This window comes from Rutidosis leptorrhynchoides, chromosome 2 (genome assembly GCF_046630445.1).
Source record: "Rutidosis leptorrhynchoides isolate AG116_Rl617_1_P2 chromosome 2, CSIRO_AGI_Rlap_v1, whole genome shotgun sequence".
Taxonomy (NCBI): Eukaryota; Viridiplantae; Streptophyta; class Magnoliopsida; order Asterales; family Asteraceae; genus Rutidosis; species Rutidosis leptorrhynchoides.
In genome coordinates, this window is record NC_092334.1 from 709,989,564 (window position 1) to 710,001,752 (window position 12,189).

The window sequence follows — 12,189 nt, forward strand, 5'->3', positions numbered from 1 at the left end:
AAGCATAGATTATGAGTCTGTCCGTTGGAATCAATTTAACTTAATTGACAAATAATCGATAAAACACCAAACATAAGCACCTAAAAAATTGTTTAAAATCGATCGTTAAGAATAATATTTTATGTACATTTTTAATTGTATATATTTTTAGTACAAACTCATTACAATACGATATTGATCATTGAGCTTCAAATTCATGAGCTTTTATTATATTTATATATCTAATTATTATCAATATTTATATTAAATTAGTGTATTATATAATATAATATTATTTATGACCATTTAAAACAATTTTATAATAATAATATAATATATAATAACATAATGTATAATGTTATTAATAAAATTCATTATATTATCAAGTCCGTACGATGTATGATCGATAAAAATGGATGAACAATCGTTATTATTTATATTAAAAGAATTTTTTAAAGTATAATCTTAAGGGCTATTTCTAAAACTTCTAAACATGCTTCATTAAGTTGTATTCTTTCATAACCACCCACCAACTTTTGAAAATTGCCTCACCCGCTACCTATATACATCACATATGCTAGATTTAGTTTCTTAGTCATAGCTCCAAAGAGTACATTTAGACAAATCCATCCTTTACCTCATTATTTTTTTCTGTTATTTAACATATACTAATATATTATTATTTAATTTAAATTTGAATTCGAATATCTATAATAGGAATTGCTAAACGATTCTCAATTCGCATTACATGTATTTTGGTATATGCACGGATATTTTTATATGCATATTATATTATATATCTATCCATGATAGGGATATACACGAATATTTATATATGGATATTACGGAGAATATATTAATATAATATTTTTGGATATACCTTCTTTCCTTTTTTATAATAATGATTATATGTATTTAATATTTAATTCAGTTTAATAATAAAAAGACACGTAGGATTAGTTTAATTAAGAATTTTACACATAGGATTATAATAATTCAGAATAATGAGAAAATGACACGTATGATTTAAATCACGTGCTTTATAATAAAATATATATAATATATATATATATATATATATATATATATATATATATATATATATATATATATATATATATATATATATATATATATATATATATATATATATATATATATAGGGGCAGAATCAATGGGGAAGTAACCAAGTGGGGGGAAGCAAAATTTTATTTTTTTTCTTTTTTTTGGAGTTTTTTTCCGGCATCAAGATCACACGAAAATATGAACATTTAGAAGAGACACTTCGTGATGAATGTTATTATTTAGGCGGGAAAACGATCGACAAAAATAACATTCAAGATAATATTGTTCGTGAAGAATATGAACGTTTTTTTCTTCTTCATGTTTTGTGAAGTAAAATTTAGCCCAGTTTAGGGTTTAGGGTTTGGTGTTTTGGGTTTATTCCATAAACTCAAAACACCAAACCCTAAACCCTAAACTCTAAACCGTTCGTGTTAAAAACTCAATCTAAACCCTAAATCTAAACCCTAAACCCTAAATTTCTAAACCCTAATATCTAAGCCCTATGAACCCTAATATCTAAACCCTAATATCTAAACCCCAATAGCTAAAACCTTAACATACGCCCGAAAAACACGATAATTGTTATATATAACTTCTTCGAGCGTTTTCCCGCTAGAATAAAAACATTTATCACAAAGTGTCTCTATTAAATGTTCATATTTTCATCTCATCTATAATGTTCGTGAACAAAGTTTTTTCAGAAAACGAAAAAAAAAAGTTTTTGCTTCCCCCCGCTTCCCCCCGATTGGTTACTTCCCTCTTGATCCTACATATATATATATATATATATATATATATATATATATATATATATATATATATATATATATATATATATATATATATATATATATATATATATATATACTATCCAATCAACTAGTTCTAAGAATAACTAAAGTGAATAAACTATAAATTAAGCATGAGCTTTTAACTATCCAAACATTGTATCTATTACTCTCTCCGTTCCAATTCTAGTTTTAAGAATAACTAAAGTGAATAAACTATAAATTAAGCATAAGGTTTTAACTATCCAAACATTGTATCTATTACTCTCTCCGTTCCAATTCTATAGTCCAGTATTCCTTTTTGAGATGTTCCAAATTAATTGTTCACTTTCATAAATGGAATATTAATGTGATAAAGTTCTTTTATGCCCATACTTTATACATATAAGATAAAAAGATGCGTAAAAAGTAAAGGGTAAGACTGGAAAGTTAACAGAAAAGTACATGTGTTAGTAACTTTTTCTTAAACTGTGTGTTTTTTGTCTGGTAATAATAGATTTGGGACGGAGGGAGTATATTTGATTGTAACTGATAGTGCGAACTACCAATCAAACTAAAAAAGAAATCACATCAAACAAAATTTGATGCAATTCATAAATTTTTTTCAAAAAGATGATAAGCTAAAATAGTAAGCTACATCATAATTATATACGAGTATATAATTATTTTCTTTATATTTTCTTTCTAACATTTTTACTCGTAATAAACAAATGCTCATTATTATTATTATTATTAACTTTAACTTTGATTCCGAACAGATTGATATTGTTGTTGCTTTGTCGATATTCCTATAATGATAATGATAATGATAATAATAATACTGATGATAATGATAAAACTTAAATAAATATGTAAATTATGATGAGGTGGATAGATGCGGATATTGTGTGAGCTTGGTCCGATTTGAATTTATAGACCCGAGCTCAAATTTTCACAGGGCAACTGTATTTTGCTATTTGACTAGAGTTCCTTTTGCAACTGGACCAATATTCACCTACAAGCTTCGAGAAAAAAGAGTCCGTCTCCATTAACTTTGAAGGCTCATCATATTCCACCATTTGTCCTGCAAATCAATAAGCTCGATTTCTTATAACAACTCCTATAAGTTTTGATGTGGACATGTGTTAAAATATACTCTATACATGGTACAATACTAAATTGTTATGTTGTTTTTTTGACATCAACTACTGCACTGGAGGAAACCCGGACCAATCCGAGGCATGACGGGAGTAAAACCCCCTTCCCCGTTACCCCCACACTAAGCGAAATGCGATCTGGGTGGGACTTCAGGTCAGAGATAACATTGAGTGCAATGTTGCAGCCCAACGGAGTTGAACTTATTACATTTCGCTAAGAGATACATGCCACTACCAGCTGAGCTACAACTCAATGTTATCTTGTGAATTGGTTTTAGTGAAGCTTTTGGTTAGCAGTGGCAAACGAGTATTTGCACATATACTTTAACTTCCTTCTTCTATTCAAATTCACCGATCATCTCAAGCATCGTTGACTGCGTACGTATTAATTTAGGGTTTAGCTTACTTACTCTGTAAAATAGCTGCTTATACACCACTCCCCTCATAACCACCGCCTCTCTTCTAGATCTATCTGATCCCGTTGAAACCAGAGCTCTTCGGCAATTAATTTCATCTGGGTCAGTTTCACAATTCATAAATTTTTCATCTTTTTTGTTTAATTTGTATAATTGAACGAATTTGTGTCATATATATGTGTGATTTGTTGGGGTTTTGGTTATGCACGCAATGTGTTTGTTTAAATGCCTGAATGAGATATGACCGAAGATGATGTAATCCCTATGTCGAAGCCAAATGGCTTTTCGCCTACAAAGTCGAGTGATAGTCGTGTTACATCGTTTTTGATTTTCAACTTTCCGGATTCTTGGTCTCTTGATGATTGTCGGAGAGTTTTCGAGAATTATTGGGCTCTCAAAGACGTGTACTTTGCTCGGAAGAGATTGTCGAGCGGCCAACGCTTCGGGTACGTCCGATTCGATGGCATTTCCAACATCGATTCCTTCACGAAATTTTTAAACAACATACATGTTAACGGGAGGTGGATTCGTGCCTATAAAGCCTTAGAGAGAAATGTAACCAAACGAGTACTGAATAAAGGTCGTGTTTCTAACCTGAATGCTGATGTTTGTGGTCGTGCTCCCAATCTAAATGTCGATGATTATGATGAATTTCCACATGCTCCTTGGAGTCGTGCTTCGTCAAACCCGTCAAATCCAATTAGTCGGGAAGGTAAATCCTTCGCAGATTCTGTTGTTGGGTCTAACCAACAACCCAATGTGTCTCAGCATAATAATTCAAATCGTATCGAGATAAAAGTCGGAGGTAAATGGATCGATTTTGATCTTCCGGAATCGGTGAGCAATCATAATCTTGTTTTTAGTTTTAACAAGGATCGGATTTCGTGGTCTCTAATCGAAGTAAATAAGTTCCGATTCGAAGATGCTGATAGTGGGATTCATTCGAAGCAGGCCAAGGGTTATAATTTGGGTGATAATAAATCGTCAGATATGGATTCAGTTTCGTCACGTGAGCTTAATGTAACGGCGGAGGGGGATGTGCATTGTGAAGAAGTTAAGATGGGATTTCAGGGTGATAATCTTACCGTGAATATCGATGTTGTCGTTGATGAAGAGGTTGAAGAGGGAGAGATCACGACGGTTGATTTTGGTGATAACGTAGTTCCGCCACAGTCCGACGACCCTCTAGACTCGGCATCCACACCGGATTTCAAATTAGGCGGCGACTCACTGCCCAAAAATTTACAGTCGCCGATGTCTTCTGATGCAATTTTCAACGTTGATGGTGTTGTGTTCGAGGAAAGCAAGGGCACGCGTGTGCCTGTTTATCTGATTCCCCATTCGTGCAGTTCCCAAAATCAACATCAAACTGGACCAGTTCCTCATGTTGGGCCAGTTCCTCATGTTGGGCCAGACTCTCCATGTGAATTTGCTATGGACAATCAGGCCCTAAACAGGCTGGACCTGGGCTTAGATGAACGTGAAGTGGGTGATCCTAGCCCAATAGAAAATGTTCATGCCGACTTGCAGGACGTACCCCTCTGTCCTGCTTTTACCGCGGTAGCTCGGTTTCGTGTTAAAAGGAAAAAAGCTCCTCCTTTGATCAAAAGTCATTTTATTAAACATGTGTGGGGTAGGAATAATTTGAAGCGTAACCGACATCGAGATAATTTTCGGTGGCACGATAGATATTTTATCGAGAATGTGATAAATAACTCGGAAGAGGATATTGGTTGTTGCTCGTGTTGCTCTTCTTGCGCGTCATCGGACTCGGAAACATAGTATTTTAGTTGTCGTGTCGTGTCCTCGTGATTGTGTGTCTTCTTTAGTTTCGTGCCTTTGTATGTGCGAGCGTCCTTTTTTTGCGGTTGTGTGTTGTTTCGTGTAATTGTCTAGCTCCTTGCTAGCCTTTTTTCGTGTCTAGCTCAATGCTAGCCTTTTTTCGTGTACTGTTTTATTCTTAATAATAAAATCTGCTTGCCTTTCAAAAAAAAATTGTTTTTTTTTTTTTTTTTCTTCATAAGCCACAAAATTTTCATAAAATAAAACAAGTACAGTTGCCATCAGAGGCAATACAGACCCATTTAGTCATGAAGCCAATGACTATAAGAGCCATGCAGAAACCTATTCACATCACATCAATACAGTATAGGAGCTTCAAAATTCAAATTGTTAGAAAAATGTTACTTGAGATGAATGAAAATAATTTGTTAAAAGTTAAGGGGCTAAATTATAAAGAATCTGAAAGATAAATGGCTAAAATGTAATCATCTTAAAATGGTCAATGTAAATGTTGACCTACCGTTTTGAATTTGTAGTTATAAACGTTAATGAGAAGAGATATAGAGAAAAAGAGGGTGAAGATAAGTGATTGTATCTTCAAACAGGTCGCATCTTCAATCATTTATTTTCTTCTATTAGATTTTGTTCTTGGTAATAATCTCTCTATCCTTATGTTATATCTATTCACATATCTAGTATCATGCTAGTTGAATAGTTTATAAAGATTAATTATGTAATGTAATCGTACATACAAAGTTAGGGTTTTTAGTGGATCATAGTTTGATCCGGTATTGTATAGTTGAGTCATTTAGGATTGCACACAATCGTGAATTCATAAAATCGAATATGTAATATTTGATAGTTCAATCTATCTATTAATATGAAAAATTTAAGTTAGAAAAAGTGATTTTCATTGTGTAATTTTAACATGTGCTTATTTTAACCAATTGACTAATGGACAAATGTGCTTACCGAAAGAGAGAACCATGACCTTGTCACTGTCAATAACTGTTGGAACTCTGTGAGCGACGGTTATGACAGTGCAATTCGAAAATTCTGCCCTTATGATTCTTTGTAAAATGGCATCGGTGGCTGAATCGATGGATGCAGTCGCTTCATCGAGTACTAGAATTTTGTTTCTCCTGAGTAATACTCTTCCAAGACAGAATAGCTGTCTTTGGCCAGCACTCCAGTTCTCTCCTTCGTCACTTACTGTCAAAATGGAAGAAAAAGTGTACCTTTTATAACGAGTTAAATGGGTGAAAATTGGCCAAGTTACCTATTCTTGTATTACACCTGTCCATATCAAAAGATTACCATTTTGTAGCTAGGAGCCTAGGACACGATCCCTGTCTTGTATTAGATTTGGTTAGTAATAAGTACTGTGAAGCTGAGTTACCTGAAGAATCTAGCAAATTTGGAAGACTTCTGATTGTACGTTTAAGTTGACACTTCTCTAGTGCCTGCACGTAAATTAGAAATACAACAAATTTTGAATAAATATTATGCATATCAAATTCATTAAGAATTTAAGATCATATATAAATGGTTATGTTACCTCCCATATCTCATCATCTGAATGTAGTCCAAGAGGGTCCAAGTTTGTTCTAATACTACCCCTAAAAAGGGTTGGTTCTTGAGGAATGACACTCAGTTTCATCCTGAGATCTTTAAGGCCTATAGAACAAATGTCTAATCCATCTATAAGAATTTTTCCGCTATCAGGTTCTACTAAACGAAACAGGGCTGTTATCAGTGTCGTCTTCCCGCTTCCTGTCCTTCCAACTATTCCTATTCTATTCCCTTCTTTGAATGTACACGTGATCCCTTTAAGAACTAGTGGTGCATTCGGACGATACCTCAACTAAAACAACATACATAAGCATTACAAAAATGAGAAATGTTGAACACAAAAAAGGGTAAATATGCATTTACCTTTAGATCCTCAAACTGTATTATTCCTTTCGAAGGCCACAAAGATGGTGGTCTAGTGTTCTCCACAATCGCGGGTGGCTCTTTTGGAATGTGCATGTATTGTTTCATTCGTTCTACCGAAACGATATAATTCGCAAGGTTACAATACCATCTAGTAAAGAATACTTGGTTACTCGATAGTGCTAGTGCATAAGAAAGAGATAGGCCAACCAACCCTATATAAATATCAAATTCATGAATTTAGCAAATTTTTTGTTTATATACATGCAAACTGCAGGAACTGTGGAGTCAAAAGGATCGCACACCTGAAGATTCAGAACCTTTTGGCATGAGAACCATGAGGAAACCAGCTGTAAAAAGGGTCAGATTTGAAAAAGCTTCAGTTCTTAAAATCAACCACTCCAAGGTTGCATTTGAGAAGATGAAAGTACTTGCATCTGTATCCACTAGCCTCAAGTATTCTTTGAAGAACCTGTCTTGCATCTTGAATGCTCGTATTGTTGCCACTCCAAGTGATGTTTCCGATGCATAGTTCATAACAGGTGCTTTTGTAGTTCCATTGATTCTCATTAGTTCTCTTGCAGTTGGTTGATAATATCCCTGTAATTAAGAAATAGATGTCATGCCAATACACGGGCCTATCCATAAGGTAGTTAGCCAAGAAAGTAAGTTAGTTCAAATAGGAATGACGTAGCATGCTGCATGGTTGTCAGAAACTAGTGGATATCTGAATAAATGCAATGCATTGTTTTTGTAGTAACTACTTTGAGGATAATCACCTGAACGTATTTTGAAGCTGCGATAGCGAAGATGGCTACGATGAGAACTTGCCAGGTTACTGAAGCCATAATGCCAATAGTAACTAGTAATTCAATACCACTACCAACCACAAAAGCAACTGATAATGGTATGTCAAAGTCAATCACGCTTAGATCAGATGAGGCCTACATATATAACAGATTAGTTATCAGACATGTTGTATAGCACCCTTTTCTTATCCCCTACTTTCATCTGACACGGGTAAAAAACGTTATTATAATAAACAGGTCAACCCACCCAACCTAGTTTCCACTGGACCAACTTAACCCGGCTAATAAACTTGAACCGTGAGTCCGTGACTTGTACAACCCAAACCCGTCTGACTAACCCTGTCCCTTTTTCCAACCTTAAGTTCAATGAAATCGTACCCTTGTCAGAATTCGTCCAATCGGAGTAGAGTCAAAGAAGACCATGGGTGCGCTGAAAATTGAATCGGTGAACTTATTGAAGAAGGATTTAGAGGCTTTTAATCCTAAAAGGGTAGCAAATAATGATCTCATAGACACAAATAAGATGCTTGTGGATGAGAGCAAACTGTAAACACCAATCAACATGATGGTGGTGATTTTAGGAATTTGAATACCAAATGCTAGCCAATAACTTGCTGCTGCCTGAAGAGCAACAAAACCAACATAAGTTAGGATACATAAAAAGAAGAAGCATGATCCTTTTGATATATTGACGTAATCTAAGAACGTCTTCCATCCAACATCCCCAATCTCCTTCTCTTCTTCTTCGGTCAGCTGTACGCCTGTGAAGCCCTTTGGCGGTATCTTCTCCTCGCTAATTTCTCTACTGAGGTAACTTTTATTCATGTCTTTCATGCTTTGATGTATATTTCCTGTTTCATCAAGTTCATTTTTATCTTCACTAGGCGATGGCTCTAAGCTTGTATTGACACCTCTATGAGCATTCACAAGTTGTTCAAACGTTGTCCCTGCCATCAACAGATCCTTATAGTTTCCTGACTGAGTAACTTGACCATCTTTCATTACCTGAAAAGAAAAACATTTGAGTCGTAAGTTTGATTGAAAAACCATCGGTAACAACGACCTGTGTAACAATATGTGTTATAGTTTTAATCCTGTTTACCAAAATATTGTCAACTGACGATAGAAACTCCACTTGATGAGTTACAAGAATGACTATTTTCTCCTTGAGACAAGACATAACACAATCCTGTAGCAGAAGTTATAAAAATTAAGTATCTGGACATGGTAAAAACAAGATAGCTAGAAAATTGAAACTGATTAAATGAACCCATTTTGAGATGGTCGAATATCACATTAAAGAGACTTGCTGCAGTATGTGCGTCTACTGCACTAAAAGGATCATCAAGAAGATAAATGTCAGCATCATTGTAGACTGCTCGAGCGAGTTGAATCCTTTGTTTTTGTCCACCACTCATGTTAAGTCCTCTTTGGCCTATTTCAGTTAAATCTCCATGGTCGAAAGCTTCTATGTCCTTATCTAAAGCACACGCATTTATAGCCTTTTCGTACCTAGTTCTCTCCATTTGAAGCCCATAGAGTATGTTATCCTGAATTGTGCCACTTTGGATCCAAGAAATTTGGCTAACATAAGCAATTGATCCAGAAACATCTACCTGTAAGCAGAAGTTTGGGTAACATAAGCAATTGTCCCACATTGAACTGAGTCGGAAGACAAGCCGGTCAAGACATTCTAGGGACGCGCCGGTCAAGATCTTCTAAAGACAAGTCGGTGTTGACCAATGTTGACTTTTATTAATAAATAAATTAAACATATATATTACGCATAAATATATCAAACATAAAACATAAATATTTCAAACATAAATATATGGCACAAAATCTAATTTAATAAATATAAAAATTTTGACCTAACTTTGACTTTGACAGACTAAGACCTGACTCGGCCGACTCAACCCGACTTTTTTGGCGTTGACCGACTTTAAAGGCGTTTTTATGCGAGTCAGGACGGGCTAATCCCAAAACCGACGCGTTGGCCGACTTTTACAAAAGTGACTGTATATATATCGCAGAAAGTTAAATGCTTTTAAACATTCGTGAACTCACTGTTCCCGAAGTTTTGGTTATTTCTCCAAGGAGTGCATATAACAAAGATGATTTTCCAGCACCAACGGGCCCGCAAACTGCAACCTTTTGCCCGCACTTTACTTTAAGATTTACATTCTGAAGTATTGGAGCAAGTGAATCAGGATCCCAAGCGAAATCTGCATCCTGTATTCTGATGCAATCATCCGAGTTCTCCAATTCTCTGTCCCTTTTTACTCTATCATCTTTCAGTTCGTCGTCAACTAAAAAAGAAGCGATCCTATCAAAGGATACCTTGACCTGGATTAATGCAGAAAGAGCATCAGGAAACACCCGTACAGGTTCAGACATACTTCTTAATGTTGCTAGAATTGTAAAGATTGTCGCAGCATCTAACGTTCCGCTTCTCAGTAGCACACATCCGAATAGAATGAATGAAGATATGAGTGTCGGAGACATCCAATACAAAACGTTAGCATAAACCTTCATTAGGTGAGTGTCACGCAGCCATCTGAATTCAATTTCCCGACACGATTCAATTACTTTCTTGAAATTGTCTTCCCAAGATTGTAACTTTATGACCTTCATATTGTTTAAGATCTCTGAAGTGGATCTTAGTCTTGTATCCTGAGCCACCATAAACCCCAACTGACAATTTTGGATAGCTTTTGCAAATGGCACATTAAGAATCCCGCAGAAGATTAGTGGGGTTAAACCAGGAAGAACACCTATTCCTACTATAGAGAACAGGACACCAATGGCTAGAAGTAGTTGAATGAAACAAGACCAAGCCACATGAAACCACATAGGAAATTCACCCATTCTGTACGCATCTACCGCTATGTAATTCACAACTTCCCCGGTTGAATGCCTTTTCTTTCCTAAATTCGAAAGCTTAAGTTGTTTCTCGTACACTGCCACCATTAATGCTGACCTCATCCTCATACCAGTTCTTCTTGCAATAAAGAAAAAGTGTCTGTGAGCCAATGATTCGGTTAACTTGACTACAATCAAGCATCCTACTAGTAAAAATCCCTGACTTAAATCCTTAAATCCACGGTTTGTATATCTCACAAACGCGTAGAGTAACAACGGGCTAGCCACAACAGCAATTGTTCTAAAAAGAACAAGAAGTCCGGCCAAAATTATCTGTCGAAAATGAACTTTGGCTAATGCTTTAGGAACCATGTTAGTTTTGTTTGAATTTTTTGGCGTTTGAAGCGAACCCAATGCTTTGGTAAAACCTTCATGTGCAATGGCTGCTTGGTCTACAGAGGGTAGAGAAGGAATATCTTGAAGAAGTAAGGGTTTATTGTAACCTAAAGCAAGCAATGGGTTAACCCAAGAAAACATGAGCTTGCTGAAAAAACTAGGTTCTTGTAGTTGGTTTAAATTTTTGTCAGCAGCCAGTAAAGGGTCTGATACAGTCTGGTTTAAATTTTCCCCTGTAATTAATAAGTAAAGATTAACAAGTTACAATCATAATAATATCAGTATGTATTACTTTGCTATAAGTATGACATAAAAAGTTGCATGCATGATGCATTGTACAGAATCAAAAGAACAGACATTTTGATTTTGGTGAAAGTGGACTCAGTTGTAACAGTATTTAAGATTAATTAAGATGATGAAGGTACTGTACCGTGCAAACTAGTCCTCACAGAAGAAGCCATCTAGCTAGGTTTCTTAGATTAAATAATTGTTCAAATCAACTACGAGAAAACCACCAAAGTATAGATTGCACTTGGACTTATTTAGAAGCTAGTAAGTACGTGTGGAAATGCTATGGTATTATCTTAGAGATATACTGGGTACCAACCAGTGAAATGACCCGTGAAATCATGGGTTTGTTTAAACGAAACAGTTTAACGATATGTTTTAGGTATTAAGTGAACGTAAATGCTAAAGTCATTTAGTTTAATGACCCGTGGAACCACGGAGTCCGACTAAGAAACTCGTCAGCTGAACATTGCATCAAACACCTAAAATGCATATTAAACAATTCACTTCCAATCATAAGAGATAATATTTATTGTCATTTTATTTAAAAGTGTAAATTAAAATATAAATTTAAAATTGATTTCCTTCTGCCTAGCTTTTATACCTTCTCGTACTTAATTCAAAATAATTAATTAAAATAATTCAAAATTATTTAATTTAATAATTAAAATAATTATTAATAAGATTTAATAATAATAATAAATTAATAAGATTTAATTTTAATTTAAAATTA

General features: G+C 34.8%; 1 protein-coding gene and 1 long non-coding RNA gene across 3 annotated transcripts; one reads left to right on the top strand and one right to left on the bottom strand.

The window, feature by feature from the left end:
• Positions 1 to 2,611: 2,611 nt before the first annotated feature.
• Positions 2,612 to 11,263, bottom strand: LOC139894696 (ABC transporter C family member 8-like). Its single transcript, XM_071878110.1, has 11 exons — positions 9,978 to 11,263; positions 9,206 to 9,526; positions 9,013 to 9,099; positions 8,289 to 8,915; positions 7,881 to 8,045; positions 7,407 to 7,701; positions 7,102 to 7,316; positions 6,725 to 7,030; positions 6,566 to 6,629; positions 6,139 to 6,378; positions 2,612 to 2,895 (listed from the first exon to the last, which is right to left on the bottom strand). The coding sequence occupies exons 1-11, from the start codon at positions 11,142 to 11,144 to the stop codon at positions 2,756 to 2,758; spliced, it is 3,627 nt and encodes a 1,208-aa protein (XP_071734211.1). The 5' UTR covers positions 11,145 to 11,263; the 3' UTR covers positions 2,612 to 2,755.
• On the top strand, positions 5,747 to 9,569 carry LOC139894697 (uncharacterized). 2 transcript variants are annotated; one of them, XR_011775176.1, is made up of 3 exons: positions 5,747 to 5,817; positions 7,379 to 8,720; positions 8,795 to 9,569. It is a non-coding gene; the product is annotated as an uncharacterized lncRNA (long non-coding RNA). The 2 variants fall into 2 exon arrangements; XR_011775177.1 differs by having other exon boundaries at positions 5,747 to 5,771.
• Positions 11,264 to 12,189: the final 926 nt, after the last annotated feature.